We start from the raw sequence: 21,561 nt of genomic DNA on the forward strand, positions 1-21,561 counted from the left end.
CAATAGGAATATCAGAGAGAATTCTGAGGATTGGTCATACCATGAAGGATTAGTGTTCTATATCGACCTTGTGGTATTTGTGGATATGCTCACCTGTTATGTGACTTACTGTAAGCAATGGTTAGAATTTATCCGTAAAGCAAAATACATTTAGAGTAATGAGAAGGGAATCCATATACGCGAGAAAAGTACAACTTTATGTCAACATCTACAAAATGTGAATTTGAGTCTTGACTCAAATCTATGCTGTCACAATAACTAAATATTTATGTCGTTGATAAATACATGTAGCAAACCGGCAGTTAGCAAAGCATCAATATTTCCTTGAAGTGATAAATCGTGCGGACTTGGCTATGTTTTATATAAGTAATAATGTAGGATTAGAGCTTCTTCGTACATGATTGCGTGCATAGACGAGTAGTATCACAGTGTCCAACAGTAAATAAATCATGGCCGACTCACTTATAGTAATGCTAGACTGTACGTTTCTGATAATAGCAGGTCACACTGCTGAATTAGGTGATTCCGCATCCGTTGAAAAGTCTACAAATCAGAATGTTTGTGTTTAAAATGCTTCGCAAAGCCAAACTCCAGCATTCTGTGCTCAATGTTTGCAATTGGACATACAATAGGGATGGCTGTATGCAGCGCATCAATAACTTATAACAGCACGTCTTTGCACCAATGCGTATTTATCATGTAGTCTTAATCTGAGCTCAGCGATCCATGATAGGCAACTACTGTGGGACACCTACTAGTTCAACATTCAGTACTAAACGTGCAATGCGAAATTTAGGTATCTTCCGTGAATGTAAGGGTGACCAATTTACAAGGCCCTCAACCATGCATATAAAAGTACATAGCCATATTGTGGACAAATTATAGTTCATATGAGCAGAGCTAGCTAATCGATTTATGTACACCACAAGACACCAATACGCCGTCGCACGAAACTACATTGTATGCAGGTATTGCATCGTCCCTTCGCCCACTTTGAATCACATCCTTTACCAAAGACTCACACAAGTCAAGGCCTAGCAAATGTGGCGACATAGCCATCTGGCCATTTTCCAGTCATACCAAACTCGCCAGTCGCCGCACTACCGATGCTCTTATTGCGTGCATAGATGGCAACAGTCCTTTCCCACTCGACAATACTCATCCTACCGTCCAATACTTCAGGTAGAAGAATAGCTTGCAGTGCTGCAATGTCACAGCTAGCGCCTAGATGAGGCCGAATTTGCGTGTAAGCCTCGCCTGCTAATAGCAACTTGCCACTGTAGAAGGCCGCGTGGTCATTGTCAAAGGAATGAATTGCAGTCAGAAGCGGCAAGGTCGATTTTGCAAAGAGCGATTGCCAGATTGGAGGAACGACGTCTTTCCGCCGCGAGAGTTGTGCAGCCCACGTTTTTGGATGTAGTAGGTCTGCGGACACTGTCATGTTGTGTTGCATGCCATAACGGTCGGTCATATACTCGGAGAATTCAGGGGATGAAACATCACACGCGTCATACCAGCACCATTCGATATAGCGATCTCCGGATACCATGCTACCGTTTGCATCGGGGGCCAGATAGCTGCAATGATCAGCGTATTCATATGCCAGATGGACCAGTACTCACGCCAAAATGTAGCTCCCGTCAAACATGAAGAAGGCCATCTTCCCCGCAAGAGCTCCATCCAGCTCCCTGGGCGCTTCGGACTCTGGAAATCTGCCTCTCCATGCCAGGTAACCAGCGTATTTGGGGCTTGTGTTGGGAAGAAAGCGATTGCGTACAAAGGATCGCGCACCATCTGCAGCAATCACTAGATTTGCGGCGACGCTCTTTACAGGACCGTCCTCAATTCTGTATATCACATTGATGTGATCATCTTTGTCGACCAAATCACAGACTCTTTGATTAATCCAAATCTGGACTGTGCCATAGCCGGGCACATCTTGCTCACAGGCTTCCACAAGTTTCTCGCGCATAGCCGACCAGCTTGAAGTCCATATGTCTTCCGATATTGGCAACTCAATCACTGGGAGACCGTCTCGGGTCAGAATCTCCATGGTCGAATTCTTGACAGCCCAAGAGTCGAAATGCATATCAGGAATGCACATGGTAAGTAGGCGTTGTGCATTTGGCCAAAAGCTCAATCCAGCCCCGATCGCTTGGATCTGCTGCTGGGAACGAGCCTCTAATACGACGACACTGCGTCCAGTAGATCTCAGCACAAGGGCGTGCATCAAACCTGAAATCGATGCTCCGATCTGTAAATTTGGTCAGTATCTTTCTTCGTGCAAGTCTGGTAACATACCACAACGACGTCTGGATTCATTAGCAGCGGCATAATCATTGTCATATGTCGGGGACTTCACGGGAGACGTCGGACTGGCTGGTAAGTAGTAGAGGTCTATGAGCACGGGCCGGTTTCAGGGGAACCTAGAAGAGGTAGGTATCAAACGAAACTGGAAAAAAGAAACAATGGAGCGCCACTGACTCTTTACCATATAACCATTGTTACAAATCCTGCCCACAGACAAGTTTTCTAAGATTGCGCCACGTTAGCAAGCTGAGTCGCAATCCATCTTCTCGGGCGATAGGTTTTATGCGCCAAGTCGTAGCTACGTGGAGCGTTGACCTGTCATCCTTCTCCGCATGTGCATATGCTGTGTAACGATTGTTTGAGTAGATGTATAGAGGCGAGACGAGATGTGCCTCTGGCGTTGTCATAAGAATCTGCGAGTTAGCGCTCGAGTCAGGTACCGGTAATGGTTGACATGAAACTGTACCAATTAAGCCAGTTGCCATTATGATAGGCGAAACTCAAACGTACTCTCACCCATACTCTAATTGCCTTCATTCATGAATACTACTACTTGATAATTATCACGGCATCAAGTGCCAAGTGTGAGCTATTCAAACGCCACAATGCCCCCAGTGTAGGTCATTATCCGTAAAGCCAATCGCAATCTTCAGATTGCACCGATCATGTGAAGAAGTTGACGCTCTCGTTATCAATCCTTCCCACTGACCCGAAGACCGAACATCCCCGCTCAATCAGGATTCCATGTTATTCTGAGCTTTCTTGTCGCAGTCAGCTTATTTGCCTCCATCGCCACCCTCTCTCGGAGACGCAGAACGCGGTGGTCGGTTAGCATTATTCCGATCATAACCGCCAACCCTACTGCGCGTTCGAAGACTGCCTCTGTCTTCTTCACGAGCACGAGCAAGATTTCCACGCTCTCGCGTGTTCTCATATTGCGATCTGTACCCTCCTCCGCGCCCCGTGTACGTGGATCTTGCTGATCGCCACTGAGGTGGTTGGTCTCCGCGTGGTTGTCTCATGCGTGTACGGTCTTCGGCATCCAACTGCTCAACCCTTGGTTTCAGAGCGGCCATCTCCCGCTCCAGCATGCCGAGCCTATCCATTAAATCGCGATTCTCTTTCTGCAGGTCTCGGATCTGTGTCTCGTTCTCGCTAATGGTGCGCAGCTGGGCAGCGATGGTGTTTCTAAAATCCGAGTTGGTCAGTTCAAGATCCGCATTATCAGAAATGAGGCGGTTCTTCTCCTCTAGGCGTTTGGCGTACGAGACAGTAAGCGAGGTAAGAGACGTCGATGTTGTAGTTAAAGTAGTGTGAGCATTGCGAAGCTTGGCCGCGGTAGCGGCCTTAGTTTTTTGCAAGCTCGCATTATCGGCTTCCTGACTGGCAATACGAGCTAGGAGATCTTTGGTGCGATCTTGCAGTTGCTGAATACTCTTACGATGTTTATTCTGAGGTGCACTGGCCATATCGCGTCAGTTCATGCCATGGAGGCTGAAAGAGATCAACTCACCCGCTTGCTTGTTCTCGATTGCTATTTGAATTTTTGTATGCAGCCACGGTCTTTGGGGCAGTATCTGTCGCCTCTGGAGTTTTCGACTCTACAACTTTTGTCTCTTCAACTGTCGTCTCTGTAACTTTAGTCCTGGCAAAGGTCTTCTCTGCATTGCTAACCCGTCGGTTCAAGAGTCGAGGATCCCGCGAAGCATCATATATGTTTGACATTTTCAGTCAGCTGAATTCCTTGCTGCGATACAAGAATCAAGATTGCAAGATACTGTTGCAGGTCGCCGTCGATTTAGTAGTCAGGCTGCGGTAATCCTGGGGTACACATGTAGAAAGTGCAAACGGCGTAGAGTGTCACTTCTCGCGGTCACGCGAACTTGGACCACGCGCAGGGAGGCTGGTATTGCGAATCGCTAGTGATCGCACATTCACCTGCGATTGTGTACATATTGTGCTGACTGGCAGTTTCTGCTGTGGTGTCTGCAAAATCTCAGCAAGGCGCACTCACGCACAAGTCGTCACCACCACCAGCCACCTCACCTGCATAACACCTCCCAAACCTTACTTTCACCTCCTCGATACTGTAAATTAACACTCACAAGTAAGGGAATTCAAGAGCCATTCGATTCCCTTGCTAGCGAAATTCGAGCATGAACGAGCCAAACCCCTCCGGATCGCAGGGTCCAACACCAAGCAATCAGTTGTACGAGCGCAGCAGTACCACATCTCCTGATCTACGTAGGTTTACACCACAGAGCGATCTCAGCGCAGGGGCCAGATACAAAGCTGATCTCGTATAGCCCCGGGCGCTCTTCCCATAGCCGGGCCCCTTGATTCCACTCTCCTGCAAGAGCTTCTCGAGGATATTGAGGGAGAACCATCAGATATCTCCAAGATGTTCTGGATGGGCCCGGGATGTCCACAAAGCCACATTGACGAGGCAGAGGAGAAGATGGAGCAAATTTATAAAGAGTGTGCGGACATGGAGGCCGAGATGGAGAAAGAGAAAGCAGAGAGGGAAGAGAGAATGCGGTTGCAGATGGAAGCACAGAATGCGCGCTGGGTACAGGAAGACAGTAGAGCGAACACCGACAAGGTGCTGGAGTCGCTCATGCCTGTACTGAGCGAGGACACGTCGGCAAAGGATGAGCCAGTGTGTGATCTGCAGAGCGTCATGGCGCTGTACGCCGTCTATCTGGAGCTTTCCCGTGAGGATGGCGGCTACCTTGGCTTCGAGGGCTTTTGTATCATGTTTGATATCATATGGTACTAGGGCCACCACTGACAGCGCATCTGCTCTGAGGACCCAGACTGGGACATGCCAACCCTTTGTTCTCGTTGCATACAAGTACGATCAATTCTGTAGGTGATTCTGTGCCTTTGCCCACCTTGCTCAGTGATTTGGCTCGTTGCCTTCTCCCAATGCCGGCTTTTGCAATGTGCAGTTGGCGTTGCAGTTGTTCCCAATCACCACGCATAGCCAAGTGGCCGTAGAAGATCAGGATAATATATCAGTTTGTACTACTTCAGTACTTCTCTCATGTTCTAAGAAATATTTGAAAATCATTTCAGGGTTCTTGTGACTCTCACAGCATACGTGGTGCCGACATATATAGCCTGTCACAGTCTGCGTGTGACACTTGTAACTATGGCAGTTTGGTACAATGTTCGCATGGCAATCTGATATGGGCTCAAGGTCTTTACAAGTCCTACGGTGATACAGATGACTGAAACTAATGAAGACTCTGCTAGCACACTCCCAGAACCAGAGAGATGTATGGCAAACAAGAGTCTCTTCACCGCCTTGATAGTCATATTGCACAAATAAATGCATGATGAGGCTGCAGAGAATATATCAAAAGTATGTATACTTTGAGTTGAGCAATCTCATAAACAGCTATCCTGAATCTTTGCGGAAAGTGAAAGCAGTGTCGCCTCATGATAGAACATTTGCAGCTTACCTCGACACGCAGCCCCCGCCTACGCAATCGCTCTCAAACACTTTGTAAAATCTTCTGGGCCTTTGGTACATTCAGATACAAACAACTGTTATATACTAAAAGATTCCCAAACATCTCATCATATAGCCTGGCACGCCGGTGCTGGACTCTGCCTCAAACCCGTCTCCCCCACCACGACCCTCCTACCCCCTCCGACCCCGCTCGCCCCTTGACTCCCTGGTTTCCCTGCCTTTACCAACGCCCACTGCCTACTTGACCAACTCCTTCTCTCTGAGGAGGTCTGGAAGGTATGTGGGGATTTTTGGATGAGCAAGCAGTACCGGCAGGTTGACCCTCTCAACGGCCGTTTTTTTGGTTCTTTTGTGTTCTTTTTTTTTGTCTTCCTTTGTTTTTTGCATTTGTAGCAGCGCCAGTTTACCAGCCACTGCACTTAAACCCCCTCTTGCAGTCGTCAATCTTTCTACTGCGTGCCTGGCCTCTCCAGCTCTTCTTTCAACTTGGCCAATTCTTCAATGACAACCTGATGGTCATCCCACTGCTTCAACCCACTCACTACACACACTGCCACAAACCCATCCACACCCTTTACGAAGACCGGTACCCCACCCCCATGAATCGCATACTCGGCTGCCCTGTCCCCCAGCCCCGCCCTTGCTTTGAACTTGTTCTCGTCGCCTTCGTACTTGTTATGCAGCTGCCACGTACTCACGCCCCAACGCACGACGCTGTTACGCTTCCTAGCAACCCAGTAGTCGTTGTCGAGGGTTGTGCCATCGGCGGTGACGCTATGGAAGAGGATATGTGGTGGGGTTGAGGGGGTTGTGATTGAAATTACGCAGGGGGAGGGGAAGGTCAGGAGGCGGGTTCTTAGGGCTGTGCCGAGGCGGAAGGCGGTGCTGGCGGTGAAGGATGGGAGTATGTTGGACTTTTCTTGCTGCTGTATTTTTGCGATATCTCGGGGAGCTGGGGAGATGGCGGTGTGGGTTGGAATGGAAAGATCGTCTGTTGCCATGATGGGTGGTAGTGGTGATAGCTCACGTGATTTGAGGTTGTGTGAGGGTTAGGAAGATATCGGTAGTTGAGAGGTAGATGTATTTGAGGAGTAGAATGGAAGGGGGGAAGTAAGGTTTCGTATTTATATAGATCAGGAATTCTTACTTGGCAAGATTCCATTTGCATCTCAATGCCCACTTGTTCGAAAGCTCTTCAGAATTTGTGGTTCTCTTCCTAGCCGCACGCCACGCCGGAACTGTAAAAACTGCCAGGTTGGGGATAACCCCGCGCTAACAACTCAACGTCGTCTCATCAAGCACAGCATACATTCTGGACCCATGCTTGAGAAGGATGGCTGATCTTGGCCGTTGCGATGCAGACTCCTAGCTGCATGAGCTCAACTGATAGAAGTAATGTATATGTATTTATCGGATTAACAAGGTATCCAATGTTATCTCATTACCACACCTTCCTCCCAATACCTGCACCCAGGACCCCAATCCTGTGACTATGCTCATAATCAAACGCTTTGATCAAACCTACGAGGTGACTAGCTGCCGCAAGCACTACCAGTACATGAAAGATCTGATGACTAGAGCCCCAAATATCGAACTTGCCTGGACTCCACTTCTCCGGTACTCTTGCTGCATAGATACTCGCCCCAAGTAGGTACAAGACGCCCTGCAAGACCACCCAATCAAGCCCAATGCTCTTGCGCATATGCTCGATGCCGTACAGTCGGATACTATGGATAACAGGGAAGATGGCCGACAGACCCATGAGCGCAAACATGAGAGCTCGGAAAGGGCGCAGTGCTGGAGTGCGGAGTTTATGATGAGTGCAGGCGATTGATGTGGCTGCTGCCAGGGTTGTGATCTACCATTGGTCAGCTGGGGTCATCAGGATAAGAAGAAGAATGCTTGCCATTGTCCAGTACGTTCTTTGTAATTCCGGTTCTTCGATGAATCCATAGTATAACACGGGAATGAAGGATCCCCAGATCAATGCCACGATCCCTAGGTAGTCCAGCTTGTTCCCCCAAACAGCCACCTCGTGTGAGTGATTCTGGATGGTGTGATATGTCGCGCTCATTCCTAGACACACGACTGCGCCTGCAAAGTAACATGCAAAGACGTATACATCTTCCCGTGTAGCAGACTCATACCGAGGAGCTAGCACAGAGTACAATATACCAGATGCGAATAGAGCGAGCAGAGCGCCGATGAGATGGGTGTATATGTTGACTGTCTCGTTGTGCAAGTATGAGAGTGAGGAGAAGGACTTGTAGAAAGAGGATGATTGGGGGCGGTAGCCGGAGTGAATGTAGTGATTATCTTGCTGCCAGGGCGCAAGTTCGTCCCAAAGGAGAGTCAGCTTTTCTTCGACCTTCTTCTCAAGAGTTTGTGCTTCTTTCGTGACGTCTGAGAGGGCCTGTTTGGCCGAGTCAACAGCTGTCGACATTGGCAGGATGTAGAATGATGTGATGCAGCAAATTCAGAATATTAGAAGTGAAAGGCAAAACTCAAGGCCTTAAGCCTTGCGTTGCAATTATAAAGCCCGCGTATTACGGTGTGAAGAGGGTGGAATTCGACATGTCATGACGGCTACCGGTAAGTTACGGTAGGAAATCTCCGGTGACATTTCGGACCCTAGCTACCTAAACCATATATGGCGCGAGTTGCGAGGTCAATGTCGTTGAGGCAGCTGCAAGTGGCTATGACGCTCAATCAGCTTATAACGAACTGCTCGTACCGGTAGTCCTACGACGGCGAGGAATGGCGAGTGCAGTCGTGATGACATGAAAACCATAAGCTGGGTGGTTGTTCCCCTCCATGGCCGAATCATCTCCCCGCATCCCACCATCCCACCATCCCACCTTTCCATTACTCACACACAACTACCTCACTGTTATCAACACGCCATTCATGCCTCACGCCTGCCCAATGTGATGCGACATCATGATAGCCCTATACGAAATTACCTGACGCGCTACTACTGTGTCCACCACCTTCATCCTCCCTTTCTCCTCCCACGTCCGACCAAAAGCGCAAGATGAAGTCCTCTGACCCCATCCGCCCCAGCAGCCGTCGCGGCGCATCAGGCGCATGGAACCGCCTTAAGCCTGTTCGCGAAGATCTACTGGAGACATATGGCCTACCTTCCAAGGGCGAGACGCGGTACAAATCCTCTTGCCCGTATTGCCGTACTCAACTGTTGACAAAAGTCGCAGGTTAAACGATTTCAAGACTCAAGAAACATACTTCAACCGCATCATCGAGCGCTACATGAAACTCTGTGCACTCAACCGCGAAGAACTAAACATCCTCTTCGCCTCCATAAGCAGCACACACAGCGCCAGCACCCCTTCCACCACCATACCCTCCAACCTAACCGCCTCATTCTCCTCCCTTGCCCTCTCCAAACATGCCCCCAAACCTCCTCCTCCCCCACCTTCCACACCGCCCAGCACCACCATCCCACCCAACGCCCTCACCCCCTCCATAAACGAACTCTCCACCGTCCTCTCCTCCCTCCGCAAACTCCGCGAAGCAATCACCGCCTCCAACCGCTGCGACGCCTTCGCCCTGCGCGCCTACTTCTTCGCCATACACGTCAGCATCCTCTGTGCAGACTGGTCCTCGTATCTGCCCGCGCTGCACGCCCTCCTTTCGAAACTACACCCTAGGAATCCACTCCCCCCACACGACCTCCGCGAATACGTCGGTCTGCTGATCCTCGATCAGTGCTGTCGACAGTCTGATTACGCAGGTGCCCGCGCCACCAAGTTGTTCTATGGGTACAGGGATTGGAGGGTCGAGGGTGTCATGCATGCGCTGGTGCAGGATAATTGGACGCAGTTTTGGCGCCTGAAGAGGGGCGTGGATGGCTATCAGCGCGCGGTTATGGGGTGGGCGGAGAAAGGGGTGAGGGTCCATGTGTTGAAGTGTGTGGGGAGGGGCTATTTGAGTGTGGACAGGGCATGGTTGGAGAGCGTTACCGAGAGGGCGTGGGAGGAATTGGTGCAGGATGGTGTGGGGTGGGAGTTGGTTGGGGACAAGGTCATCATCAGAAAGCCCAAGGGGAGCTGAAGATGTTGGACTACGGGTGTTGAATTTCTAGTTGGTTGTGAAGAAGAGGGGAATAGCTGCAAGTGAGGTACGATTTGATACATGGTTTTTTTTGTAGTCGAGGAGCGAAGCTGATGCGTGGCGCAGTTTCTAGATGCATCACAGTTGACCAAAAGCTGGTCGCAATGGCAAAGCAGACACACATGAAACGCGCTGGACAAGCTTGAATAGGGTATCATTACACCTCCCATCCCATCTACTCATCATCCTCCATCTCCTCGTCCTCACCCTCTCCTGTATCGGCCTCTTCCTGCCAAACATCATCCTCCATATCATAGTCCTCAAAATCCGCCATCATCTCCGCCATATCCTCCTCATCCTCGTCGCCTTCTTCGCCCTCTTCGCCCTCTTCAGCTCCACTCTTACCGCCTCTTTCCTTGCGTTTCCTCTCAATATTCTCCTTTTGAATGCGTCGTCGCTCCTCCTTCTCCTTCTTGCGCTGTGCCCACTTCTTCTCGAGGTCCTGCACTTCAGCTTTGGATTTGGTGATGAATTCATGCCACATGATGCGCCCGCCGCAGACGTCCTCTTCGACTTTGGTCAGCCTCAGTTTCATGCGTGGGCCCAATTCCACGAGTTTGACGGCACGCTTCTCGACACGAGGTTTGGTGCCACGCGCACGGGCGTAGGATGCTTCGTCGCCGGCTTTCAATTTTTCCTTTTCCTTTCTCGACAGCACTTTTTGTCGCACGGGAGCAGCGACTTCGACTTCAGCGTCTGTGTCGGCTTCGGTGTCGGAAGCAGAGGTGTAGCCTGCGGCAGAGGGGTCGAGCATATAGTCTGCGACGTCTTGGAGGCCACCAAGGTTGGGCAGTGCGCGCTTCTTCTTCTCTCTGCTGCTGATGAGCTTCTCTGCTGCGTATAGACGTCGAATGGCTTTGGGCACCCCGGTGATCTTTGTGGTGATGGCATAGTGGCGGAGACTGATTGTACATGTGCCATTTTCTTCGCTCGGAGGCTCGCGATTGAGTAATAGGACACGTTTGATGGTGTGCAGGGGTGTGGTATGTGGTTGGATAGGAGGGAAGAGGCCTTGGAACATGTCTGTGACCAACTTTTCGAGGTGTTTTGGTGGCGCCTTATCGCCTAGGCGCTCTCGCTCGGTATCGCTGATCAGGAAGTTGTTCATGACGAGTAGCGGGGCCACCATGAAGTCGGAAGCTGCGCCTGCGCGTGGGTGTCGCATCGACTTGAGGATGTCTTTGCAGAGGGAGTAGTTTTCGACGCGGAAGTGGAGGGTCGGGCCACGAGGCGTACGCGCAAGACGCAGGTTTGTGTTGCCAGACTCGGAGCGGGAGAAGAGGAGGAGATGGGATACACCTAGGGGACCGCACATTGTGGTGTAGTCTTTGAGTTTGTTCGCTCGCCGTTCCTGTGACGAAGCTTGTCAGCATGACACAGCTGGGAATGAGGAATAAAATCCATATTACCTTCAATCGCACAGCAGTATCTGGCTCCATGACATGTCTCACATCCTGCACCAATTGACTGACACTGCTACCAACCTCTTGCGCGCCAATGCGAATGACCATGCTCTTGGGTTGCCCATTTTGCGGTTTCTTAGACTTCTCCTTGTCTATGAGCGACTGTTTTTTTCTTTGGCTGCTGCCTCGGGCCATTTCAGCGGTTGATTCTGACTGTAGTTGGTGTGAAAGTTCAAGGTCGATATGTCGGGAGATGGAGTTCCAGGTCGTAACTTTTTTCGAACTCTTGGCGCGCGTCTTATCTTATCGCCGGGCAACAAAATGTTCTGGCCCGAACATGCTTCAACGAACTTAACATTCAGCAGTCATGTCGAGCTTCAAGAAAAGAAAGCTGGACGGCAACACGGCACGGACAGATGCTGGCCAATTGAATGGCCGGTCAAACAAGAGCCAGAAATTGAGCCAGAAGAAGAGTGCTCCAAAACGTGCGCCCGAGCCAGAGCCAGAGTCGAGCGATAAGGAAGAGGAGGAAGACGATGAAGACGTCGAAGACGTCGAAGACGAGGGCCATGCAATGGATGCTGGGCCCATAGAGACGACTACAGCACAAGCAGATGTTGCCAAAAAGACCTTTGCCGACCTCGGTGTCCGAGAAGAACTGTGCGACGCCTGCGAGAACCTCAAATTCACAACACCTACACCCATCCAAACGCAGGCCATTCCTCTGGCGCTCGAAGGACGCGATGTGATTGGGCTTGCAGAAACAGGATCTGGAAAAACAGCAGCATTCGTCCTGCCTATCCTACAGGCGCTGCTGGACAAGCCACAGGCACTCTTTGGCTTGATTCTTGCGCCCACGCGAGAACTGGCTTACCAGATTGCACAGCAAGTGGACGCACTGGGCAGCATAATCAACGTCAAGTGTGCGACGCTTGTTGGAGGCATGGACATGGTTCCCCAGGCTATTGCGTTGTCAAAGAGACCACATATCGTTGTGGCGACGCCAGGTACTTTGTCGAAACTGTCTAGTGGTCGACATCATACTAACAACGCTAGGTCGGCTGCTCGATCACCTCGAAAACACAAAAGGCTTTTCCTTGAAGCACCTGAAATACATGGTCCTCGATGAAGCTGATCGTCTTCTCGATCTCGATTTCGGACCCGTTCTCGACAAGATCCTACGCGTGCTCCCCAGAGATGGGCGCCACACCTACCTCTTCTCTGCAACCATGTCATCCAAGGTTGAGAGTCTGCAACGCGCCGCCCTGCAGAACCCAGTTCGCGTATCCATTTCCAGCTCCTCACATCAAGTCGTGTCCACGCTCCTACAACGCTACCTCTTCATCCCACACAAGCATAAGGATCTCTACCTCATCCATCTTCTTACTGACAACATCGGTCACCCTACCATTATCTTCACCCGCACAGTGAACGAAACAGAGCGAATCGCCATTCTCCTCCGCGCTCTTGGCTTTGGTGCCATTCCGCTGCATGGTCAACTGTCACAATCTGCACGTCTAGGTGCACTCAACAAATTCAAAACTAAATCTCGTGACATTCTCGTTGCCACCGATGTCGCCTCTCGAGGTCTCGACATCCCTGCTGTCGACCTCGTCGTTAACCTCGATCTCCCAAGTGACTCGCAAACCTATGTGCACCGTGTGGGTCGAACAGCCCGAGCTGGCAAGTCAGGAAAGGCATTCTCCTTCGTCACGCAGTATGATGTAGAGATTTGGCTGCGAATTGAGCATGCGCTGGGAAAGAAGATTGAGGAAGAGGTGGTGGACAAGGATGAGGCGCTTCAGTACATGGAAAGTGTCAGTGAAGCACAGAGAGTGGCCATCAGGGAGATGAAGGATATTCATGAGAAGAGGGGCAAAGCTGGTCGAGGCGGAAGGGGGGGCGCAAGAGGTGGAGGCAGGGGTGGGAGGAGAGGGCGCGACCAGATGGATCGGGAGGAGGGCTGAAGTAATAAGAGAGGGCACATGGATAGGTCCAGCCAGTCATCATCACTGGGTGCTTTCGATGGATTTCTTTCTTGCGCATTTGGAGTGCAGTCTGCTCTGTACTACTTATAATCTTCGGTTAAAAGTCTTGATGCAAAACAAGATTTCTTCTTGCTGGCGGCCACGCTCCCGATACTGAACATGAGGAACGGATGACACGTGGGCCTCGAGCATTTTCTGTGCAAGCTACGATATACTCTCTCTCTATCTCGCCCGCTCTCCCGCTCTCTCTTCTCTGCCTCAGGCGTACTTTCACTCTACTCTCCATCCCAATGCGAACGAGAGTTCATGCTTGTTCCCGATTTAGCGGCTAAGCGAAGGGGTGCGCACAGACGTGACATGACGGCATCGATGCAACATCCCGATTGCGGACCAGCCACCGGATATTTGTGGGGAAGGGCGGCCAATCAGACACGGGATCACCATGTCTCGCAGCTACCGCATCTGGAGCTTACGTCCCGGCACGCAACCTTCCTGCTTTCACTCAACCTCACCCTCAACCTCACCTCACCTCACGTCGCGTCCAGTCTATCTCTTTACCTTCATCGTACACGCCCACCCCCATTTCCCACTCTGTATCCCCTACTCACTTAAATACATTTCCCACATCCTTATTAACATCAATTGCATATCGACCCACTTTTGCGACGCGCACCAGCATCTGTCGCATCACGTCATCCTGTCGCAACTGCGCTTCTCGAGTACCACACATCTACCATGACTGAATCCGAGATCCAAAAGGGAGACCAAGGTAAGCAATCTTGTCTCTTTTCTATGCGACAGCTGCTTCCCTTTCCATTTGCGTCTAGCGAGCGCATAGTTTGCGCATTGCGCCAACGAACCCGCAGCAAGCGCGCATGTCCGTCTGCTCGCCCAGCTTTACCACCATCTCCAATTGCCTTGCATCCATATCTTAAACATGTACTGACGCGTTGAAACCCAGTCTCATGGAACTGGGGCTCAGGAAACCCTGGTGGCAAGGTCGCCGAGGTCAAGGAACAAGGCGAGATTGCTATCGAGTCTAATCGCGGCAACACCATTAAGAAGAACGCTGAGCCTGAGAACCCGGCTGTTCATATTGAGCGGTCGGGAAACGATGTAGTGAAGCGCGCCTCTGAGCTCAACATTGAGAAGAAGGCTGACGGCGCCAACGGCCAGTCCAATGGCGATGAGAAGGAAGAGGAGAAGGAAGACAAGAAGGAAGAACTCGAGAAGGTGGAAGACAAAAAGGAAGAGTCTGAGAAGAAGGATGAGAAGCCGGCTGATCCCAAGTCCAAGGATGAGGAGATGAAGGATGCCCCAGCTACCGAGAAGGAGGATGTGAAGACAAATGGCGAGTCCAAGGATGAGGCCAAGGATGAGTCTAAGACTGAATCGAAAGATGAACCCAAGGACAACGCCAAGGAAGTCAAAGACGATGCCAAAGACGAGGGTTCTACCGATGAATCCGCGACAAGGGCCGACGAGGCAGAAGACAGCGCAAAGACCGGCTCAAAGCGCAAAGCCGAAGACAGCCCCGCGAAAGAAACCAACGGCGATTCTAAAAAGGCCAAAACCGACGACGCCGAAACCGAGGAAAAGCCTAGGCCCAAGAAAGTAGGTCGCCCACCAAAGGACAAGAAGGAGCCTGCGAAGAAGAGGGAGCCAAAGAAAGCTGCTACTGCTGATGGGCAGCCAAGACGCAGTGGCAGGAACAGGTCGTAGAGAATGATTACGCGCAATTTGAAGCCTCAACGACAGTCATGACATCTCTCTCCTTATCCACGTGGCTGAATCACTGCAATGCCCACTCGACGCAGTGTCATCTGTATTATCAATTGTGGCGCAGATATGGACCGTAGGGAAACCAGGTATGGGATGGTATCGGCTGGTATGCTACATCAATCCATGGGTACTGAAACGAACAATCGCCGCACTCATGATTATGAACGCGTCTTCATTCGTCTTCAGTAGCCACTTTGGTATCTTCGCCATCCATCCACCTTTTATGCCTTTTCATGTATTGGATCGTTTTTTTGAACCTTGGTCTAGCTGCTGCTGTTTAGTACCGCAACTGCAACCGCAACTGCTGCTTACCTATCATTAGGTGTTTTCGTACATGCCTTGGTTTTTTACTTGCTTCTGTTAGGAAAAGCGTGTGTTTTGTGTAGTCTTAGTGATTACTCAGATGATTGAAATAAGTTTTTGTTGTAGATGCGATTTGCGAGTGTGAGTGTGAATGAATCGTTGATGTTGATCATATGTGTTACAATGCATTATAGGAAGCCTGTGAGTGAGTTGCGAGATTGAGGCTTGTGGTGTACGGAAGACTTGGCGGGGTAAGTGTGGTATGGGTTTACCTGCGCGTCTGGCCTTTGGTATTCCTAAGCTCTCTTTTATGCTTTCATCTTCTCTTACATACGTCTGTCTTCTACTCACTGTTTGTTCCCTGATGACATTGGCAGGCTATTCGGGAAACGCGACTTTTCGGAGCGGGGGTAAAAATTTCTTCCAACGGCATGTAGTCACGGAACGTGCATACTAATCACCCATTCCTTTTAAGACTGGTATTACTGTGTTGACATAAGTCATCTATCCCTCCTATTTGGGCATGAAACAACTGCTGCTCTTTTTTAGATTTTCATCTTCACGACCCACCGCCTTCCCAGACATGCCCATCGACTGAACAAGAAACTCACTAAACTAAGCCCAAGAACTGCGCAAAAGAACGCAACCATAGGCTTCGGTCCAACGGTCTCAACCAGCTCACCGCTAACGGGAATGCATACGAGTGATGCCAGGCTGGCAACGAAATACATCGACCCATAGTACCTCCCAAATTCATCTGCACGACATAATTGCCCCAGACAGGCGGGAATCAGCGCCATCCAGGATCCAGTACCAAAGCCAAATAAGGCAGCGAATGCGTATAGGGCGGCTAGCGACGTCGTACCTAGGGGTAACCATAGAGCCAGCATCCAGACAAGTGTAAAGACAATCATGATTAGCAACGTGTTGAACCGCCCAATCTTGTCAGCGGCATATCCGGGGAGCAGGCGACCCAGACATGAGACACCGTTGAGAACTGAAATGAGGTAGAAGCCCGTGTCTGGAGGGAAGTTTTTGCTCAGTGTGGCATATGTGGGGAGAATGCCCAAGCCGCCAAAGAGAACAATCTCGAAGCCAAACACACACATGGTGAAGAGGCTGAGTCGAAGGTCGCCATAAATAGATAGCGAGATGATTGCCTTTTTCGCAGCTGCCGCAGGCGGGATACGTGCTTTGATCAAAACATTGCCAACGATGAAGCAAAACAAGAAGACAAACCCCAAGATGCGAAGAGACCAGGCATAGCCGTACTCTGGAAGCGTGGTCCGCAGCATAAGAGGGATCACCAACCCTCCACACGAAGACCCCGTCATCGCAATTCCCTGCGTTAACCCCCTTCTCTCTTTGAACCAATGTGCCACCGCCGCCAAACTCGTCGTCGTCAACATGGCTCCCCCAATCCCCCCAAGCACCCCACAGCACAACACCATCTGCCAGAACGCCGTACACTCGGCCAGCAAAAAGATCATGAGTAAGAAGGCCAGGCTCCCTGTACACGCAATCCATCTCGGCCCATACCGATCGAATAAAGGCCCCACCCAGATCCCAAGCGCAAGCGACACGTACACAAACACAGAGGGAATCCAGCCAATGTCCCGCGCACTCATGTAAGACAGCTGATGCCGACCCCAGTAGTCCTGTAGCGTCCCAATCGACACCATGAAGCCGAACGAGGGGAACAGCAAAAGCCAGGCCGACGCCACGACGAGCCAGGCGCGCAGCCCGCCTTCAGGAAAATCGTCTTCTGCATCCACAATCGGGACCCCAGACTCCTCGTCGGAATCCGAGGCCGTGCGTCCTGTGCACTGTGACTGTGCGTCTCCGGGCGATGGGATTTCGACCTCGTGGTAGCTGGGGAGTTTGGCTTCGCTCGCTGGTGTGGAACGGCCTGTGATTCTGGAGAAGGTGCGCTGGAGTCCTTGCCATATTTCTTCGGGTTGTGGGTGGGATTTGGGGTCGTGTGTGGGTTGCTTGTCTGGAAGTAGGACGGCTGGGTTGGCTGCTGGATCCATGATCCGCGAAACCGAAATCGGTTTCTGGGAGAATCTTCAGGGGTGAACTTGTATATACGGTACCGGTACGGTATTCGGTAGCAAAGTATGATCTCAATATCGCGTCCTCGATCGCACTCTTCAAACTTTCCACCCGCCACCCATCCATCCCTTATACCTACCTCTCTCCTCGCATCCAAACCCCCCTTTCGACATCGCGCCCAACACCGCAGACATCCACGCCCCAACACTCCATCCATCCCATCCTACCCCTTCCCAAACAAGCGTAAACTAATCCCCCGGCTACGGTCCGGACCGGTCTCGCTGCCCGCAGATCAACCGCTGCCCCGCTTCGGGAGCTTGTGCAGTGCATCCGCGCCTCGAGCAACATTCACCCCTTCTTACTGGCAGCCGGCAGATGCTTAAATCCGATGTGCATGGTGGGATTGTGGGCATTTTAGGTAAGAAATGCTTTTGGAGAATCGGTGTTGACGTGGACGGGCAGGGTTTGTGGTGCGTGTGAGGTTATGCTAGGATGCGGTGTGATTGGGCGGTGGGGCAAGATGGGAGATGCATTTCCCAATGTAGACTTGGGGTCCCGAGTGTTGAGTTCTGCAGAGTATGGAGGCATGGAACACGTCGATGTTTAGTTGGAGTGTTTTAGTAATTGATATAGTTGGAGATTCTGGGTCCTTCGATTTTGGTGAATCAATATACGGATGGAGGAAGTCAATACGTCTAGCGGTAGATAAAAAGCACGGGAGTTTCGCTATGATATGTCCAAGCTCGTGAGTGAACTGACAACTTAATAAAGCTTACAATATAGAAGTAGTGCAAAATACTAAGGGATAAAGAGAAAAATATGTACATAAATACCATGTCGTCGCCTCCAAAGTCTGCTCATATCATTTCCACACGAGCATGTCATACCCAAGCCACTTAAAAGGCTATCAGTCCCACCCACCTTGCCAGACACCAGAGCTCATCTCGTACCCTATCGATATTCTGAAACTTTTGGCCATGCCTTTGCTTCGATAGCTTTTCGCCAAACAATCCCAAGATCAATATACAAGGAATACTAGTGTGGAAGTGGGCGCTTATAGGGCATACAAGTCAGGGAAGACGCATGATACTCATCCCTATACTCTGACAGCTTTTCCAGTCCAACAACATTCTTCGTGATGCTCGTAAGTTTCGACACACAAAGAGCCCAGCCACCAGGAGCAGCCGAAATACCCTTTGGAAATTGTTTCAAAGGAGGGGCATTCAAGCCTCCTTTGTGCGTGTGAAGGAGCAATGGAAACTGCGTGCCAACAAGGTATTTATACACGCGGCGATGATCATGCAAGTGCGAGACATGTCTTTTTTGATGAGCATAGAGTAGCATGTGTGCTGGTTTTGAAGGATATATGGGATCAGAGATATGGCTAAAATGGATCTTCTTTGAGCACGCCACAATCATACCAGATCCCCAACCCAACTTACACGCAAAGAGAATGACACACCCTCCCATCAAGACACACCATCTACAGCGTGAGCCAGAAGGTAGGAGACAACAGTAAACACATCAGCCAGAACACCAAAAAAACAACATATTACGGTTAACAACTCAAGCACATCCGAATCAAACCTAGCCATATGAGATTCAATTCGCGCTTCAAAGCTTCACAGCAAAAATTTCATATATACGCGCACATCTCACTCGCCAAGAAATAGTTCGCCTGTGATAGATCAAAAAATCCGATTGGTATCTTTACAACATTACAACAGCCTGCATCCTCCCATCTTTACAATAACAACAGCCTGCATCCTCCCATCTTTACAATAACAACAACAACATCATCATCATATGCTCAAACAGCTCCACCACAGCTAATTACACGGCTGATAAGCCTTTGAAAAAACTCCACATCGCATGTGCTCCGACTGGGTATCAAAGCGTTGGACTCGAGCTCCACATCTAGCCAGCCTGGTACAAGCCCAGGGCGACGACATGGGGGTTAATCATGCTGAGGTTGAACGGGGTGAGGAAGGGATTGTCATCGGTGAGCGCAATGAACATGGTGTCATTGACAGTTGGGTCACCCTGGTAGACTTCGCCGGCTGGCTGGTATGTGTATCCAGTGTTGTTTCCAGTAATCTCCAGAGGAGTGTAGGTCAGATTGAGCTGCGCAACCCAGGCCACGTACTTGGGCGCACCGGCGGTGGTGGCGGTGATGTAGCTGTTGTTGGGGCCGACGGCCTTGCCAGGCTCTTCCCAGGTCAGGTTGAGGAGACGGCCGGGGAAGGAGAGGGGCTCAGAGCGGTTGCGGGCGATGCCTGGGGCGCACGAATAGCCTGGGTGTTCGGTGGCGTCGACGTTGACACACGATTCGTCCTCGGGGATGGTGGAGTCAGAAGGGTCAGCGATGCGCTTTCCGGCTACCTCGCCAGCAGCGGTGTCGTTGGGAGAGAAGCGGTTGGGGTTGGGCTGATTCTCGATCATGAGAGCGGGGAAATTCTGCCATGCGAGACGGGTGGTGTTCTCTGGGCATGAGCTGATGTATGGCGCGAGGTATGTCCATGACCAGGATTGGGGGATACCAGTCTCAAACCACACGGGCTGGGGCGGAAGACCAAGCATCTGGCGGAAAGAAATCTGCTGGCGAGTCTCGGTGGCGATGGACAGAGAGAGCAGGTTGGCGACCTCGCGGGAGTCGAGGTGGGCAAGAAAACCCCACACACCAGACTCACCCCAGCGAGTAACCTTCATGTTAAAGTCGATGAACTCGCGGACGGTGCGGAACGGGTAGTTGTAGGTGCACTGAGGAGGAGCAGCCTCCCCGAGCATATTGCTGAGAAGAGTGGCATGGCCAGTCTCCTGAATGGCCATGAAGGCAATGTAGGCGCGATCCTCCGCAGTCAGGCCAGCGTCAAGAAAATCTTGGTCAGAGAAGACAGCGAGACCGTTGTTGAACAGGTCAAGCTCGATCCACTCCTGGTAAAGACCAAGAGCGATTGATTCAAAGTCAAAGTCGCTGTTGACCATGTAGCGAGGCTCTGTTCCATTCGTACCGAGACCTCCAGCTGGCATGTAGGGAATAGGCATGGGATGCTGTGGCTTGCCATCGGCGTTGTAGTAAGTGTGAGTTGGATTTGGTGGGAGCGGAGCAATGGCAGTGCCAAGTGTGGTAGGCGCCTTTTCAGCTCCAGTCGTCGTTGGGGTACCCGAGTAGGGACCATGGCTGGTTGGGCCATCGACATCTGAGCTCCTCCGTGGAGGTGCTACCATTGCTGGTGTTTGCACGGCCTGAAAAAAAAAAAGGTCAGATTTGCCTCGTGGAACGGGCAATTGATAGAACTTACTCCTGGAATCTGAGAATCAGGTCCGAAGACAGTGGCGGGAGTCTCAGCCGGGTCAAAGGTAACCGTGAAGCTGGCATCTGCACCAGAGTAGCCCGCGACCTGGGGCTTGGGGGCAGCCGCAGCCAACGCTGCAAACAAAGCCGACGCAGCAACAGTCTTGGTAAACATGTTGAAAGTTGGGAGAGGCTGTTGGTGTCGAGATGATGGAGGAGCAACTGGACGCCTGCAACAGCTATATACTCCCAAGATTTGCGCTTGAGCTAACCGTGACCGCATCAAACATCACCCATATTGTCGTCAACGCGTGGATGACAAGCATGGGAAATGCTCAAGGCGGTTAGAGGCCATGATTTCATGACTGACCGAAGCGGCCGTGGTACTGCAGACATGGCAAAGTTTCCATGACATGGGCATTTGTCGATAACATCGGAATCTCCGCAACCAAGCGAATGGGAGAGGACTCGGCAAAGGACCATGCTGGGGCTCGAACGCGTTGGTGCAACAAGGAAGGGAAACATTGACGGGCTTGACGGGATCTTGGGAGGATTCAAACGTGACGACGTGATGACATGGAGATGCACTAGTCCGCGTGGAGCCGCTAGTGCAATTGTGATTGTCGGCTTTCATCCTCGTCCCCATCCCATCCCATCCCATCCCATCCCCAGCAAGAAAAGGGTGACAATAACATCGAGCTTGCCGCGAATCTGCTCGCCGAGAATTTCATTCATTACCGAGTAGAGTGGTAATTCAAAGTAGATCTCGGGTAACTGCGTCCGCGGAGTATCCAGACCTATCTCGCTTCGCCAACT

At 51.0% G+C, this 21,561-nt stretch overlaps 11 protein-coding genes across 11 annotated transcripts; 4 read left to right on the plus strand and 7 right to left on the minus strand.

The window, feature by feature from the left end:
* Positions 1-860: 860 nt before the first annotated feature.
* IAQ61_002477 (uncharacterized protein) lies at positions 861-2,817 on the minus strand. Its single transcript, XM_003834328.2, has 4 exons — positions 2,777-2,817; positions 2,302-2,704; positions 1,623-2,254; positions 861-1,577 (listed from the first exon to the last, which is right to left on the minus strand). The coding sequence occupies exons 2-4, from the start codon at positions 2,344-2,346 to the stop codon at positions 1,028-1,030; spliced, it is 1,227 nt and encodes a 408-aa protein (XP_003834376.2). The 5' UTR covers positions 2,347-2,704; positions 2,777-2,817; the 3' UTR covers positions 861-1,027.
* A 269-nt stretch (positions 2,818-3,086) lies between these two features.
* IAQ61_002478 (uncharacterized protein) lies at positions 3,087-3,779 on the minus strand (the record flags this gene model as incomplete). The annotated part of the gene is made up of 1 exon (XM_003834329.2): positions 3,087-3,779. The coding sequence occupies one exon, from the start codon at positions 3,777-3,779 to the stop codon at positions 3,087-3,089; it is 693 nt and encodes a 230-aa protein (XP_003834377.2).
* Positions 3,780-4,466: 687 nt separating this feature from the next.
* On the plus strand, positions 4,467-5,089 carry IAQ61_002479 (uncharacterized protein; the record flags this gene model as incomplete). The annotated part of the gene is made up of 2 exons (XM_003834330.2): positions 4,467-4,554; positions 4,617-5,089. The coding sequence occupies 2 exons, from the start codon at positions 4,467-4,469 to the stop codon at positions 5,087-5,089; spliced, it is 561 nt and encodes a 186-aa protein (XP_003834378.2).
* A 1,148-nt stretch (positions 5,090-6,237) lies between these two features.
* On the minus strand, positions 6,238-6,789 carry IAQ61_002480 (uncharacterized protein; the record flags this gene model as incomplete). Its single annotated transcript, XM_003834331.1, has 1 exon — positions 6,238-6,789. One exon carries the CDS (start codon positions 6,787-6,789, stop codon positions 6,238-6,240), a length of 552 nt encoding a protein of 183 aa, XP_003834379.1.
* A 440-nt stretch (positions 6,790-7,229) lies between these two features.
* On the minus strand, positions 7,230-8,231 carry IAQ61_002481 (uncharacterized protein; the record flags this gene model as incomplete). Its single annotated transcript, XM_066095562.1, has 2 exons — positions 7,230-7,646; positions 7,695-8,231. The coding sequence occupies 2 exons, from the start codon at positions 8,229-8,231 to the stop codon at positions 7,230-7,232; spliced, it is 954 nt and encodes a 317-aa protein (XP_065954398.1).
* Positions 8,232-8,822: 591 nt separating this feature from the next.
* Positions 8,823-9,859, plus strand: IAQ61_002482 (uncharacterized protein; the record flags this gene model as incomplete). The annotated part of the gene is made up of 2 exons (XM_003834333.2): positions 8,823-8,947; positions 9,001-9,859. 2 exons carry the CDS (start codon positions 8,823-8,825, stop codon positions 9,857-9,859), a joined length of 984 nt encoding a protein of 327 aa, XP_003834381.1.
* Positions 9,860-10,094: 235 nt separating this feature from the next.
* IAQ61_002483 (uncharacterized protein) lies at positions 10,095-11,517 on the minus strand (the record flags this gene model as incomplete). Its single annotated transcript, XM_003834334.2, has 2 exons — positions 10,095-11,270; positions 11,329-11,517. The coding sequence occupies 2 exons, from the start codon at positions 11,515-11,517 to the stop codon at positions 10,095-10,097; spliced, it is 1,365 nt and encodes a 454-aa protein (XP_003834382.2).
* A 172-nt stretch (positions 11,518-11,689) lies between these two features.
* Positions 11,690-13,289, plus strand: RRP3 (ribosomal RNA processing protein; the record flags this gene model as incomplete). Its single annotated transcript, XM_003834335.2, has 2 exons — positions 11,690-12,329; positions 12,379-13,289. The coding sequence occupies 2 exons, from the start codon at positions 11,690-11,692 to the stop codon at positions 13,287-13,289; spliced, it is 1,551 nt and encodes a 516-aa protein (XP_003834383.2).
* Positions 13,290-14,045: 756 nt separating this feature from the next.
* Positions 14,046-15,032, plus strand: IAQ61_002485 (uncharacterized protein; the record flags this gene model as incomplete). Its single annotated transcript, XM_003834337.1, has 2 exons — positions 14,046-14,079; positions 14,272-15,032. 2 exons carry the CDS (start codon positions 14,046-14,048, stop codon positions 15,030-15,032), a joined length of 795 nt encoding a protein of 264 aa, XP_003834385.1.
* Positions 15,033-15,940: 908 nt separating this feature from the next.
* Positions 15,941-16,804, minus strand: IAQ61_002486 (uncharacterized protein; the record flags this gene model as incomplete). The annotated part of the gene is made up of 1 exon (XM_003834338.2): positions 15,941-16,804. One exon carries the CDS (start codon positions 16,802-16,804, stop codon positions 15,941-15,943), a length of 864 nt encoding a protein of 287 aa, XP_003834386.2.
* A 2,321-nt stretch (positions 16,805-19,125) lies between these two features.
* On the minus strand, positions 19,126-21,377 carry IAQ61_002487 (uncharacterized protein). The gene is made up of 2 exons (XM_003834339.2): positions 20,753-21,377; positions 19,126-20,696 (listed from the first exon to the last, which is right to left on the minus strand). Exons 1-2 carry the CDS (start codon positions 21,026-21,028, stop codon positions 19,368-19,370), a joined length of 1,605 nt encoding a protein of 534 aa, XP_003834387.2. The 5' UTR covers positions 21,029-21,377; the 3' UTR covers positions 19,126-19,367.
* Positions 21,378-21,561: the final 184 nt, after the last annotated feature.

This window comes from Plenodomus lingam (assembly GCF_022343315.1).
Source record: "Plenodomus lingam strain CAN1 chromosome Unknown contig_14, whole genome shotgun sequence".
Classification (NCBI taxonomy): Eukaryota; Fungi; Ascomycota; class Dothideomycetes; order Pleosporales; family Leptosphaeriaceae; genus Plenodomus; species Plenodomus lingam.

What these genes read in the sequence shown, in the direction of transcription:
- IAQ61_002487 (XM_003834339.2), bottom strand. Translation starts at nt 21,028, where the DNA reads ATGCGGTCACGGTTAGCTCAAGCGCAAATCTTGGGAGTATATAGCTGT. An exon ending in CTGATTCTCAGATTCCAGGA is followed by an intron (nt 20,697 to 20,752) that starts GTAAGTTCTATC and finishes TTTTTTTTTCAG; the next exon opens with GCCGTGCAAACACCAGCAAT.
- IAQ61_002477 (XM_003834328.2), bottom strand. Translation starts at nt 2,346, where the DNA reads ATGACAATGATTATGCCGCTGCTAATGAATCCAGACGTCGTTGTG. An exon ending in TGAATCCAGACGTCGTTGTG is followed by an intron (nt 2,255 to 2,301) that starts GTATGTTACCAG and finishes CCAAATTTACAG; the next exon opens with ATCGGAGCATCGATTTCAGG. An exon ending in GACGGGAGCTACATTTTGGC is followed by an intron (nt 1,578 to 1,622) that starts GTGAGTACTGGT and finishes TGATCATTGCAG; the next exon opens with CTATCTGGCCCCCGATGCAA.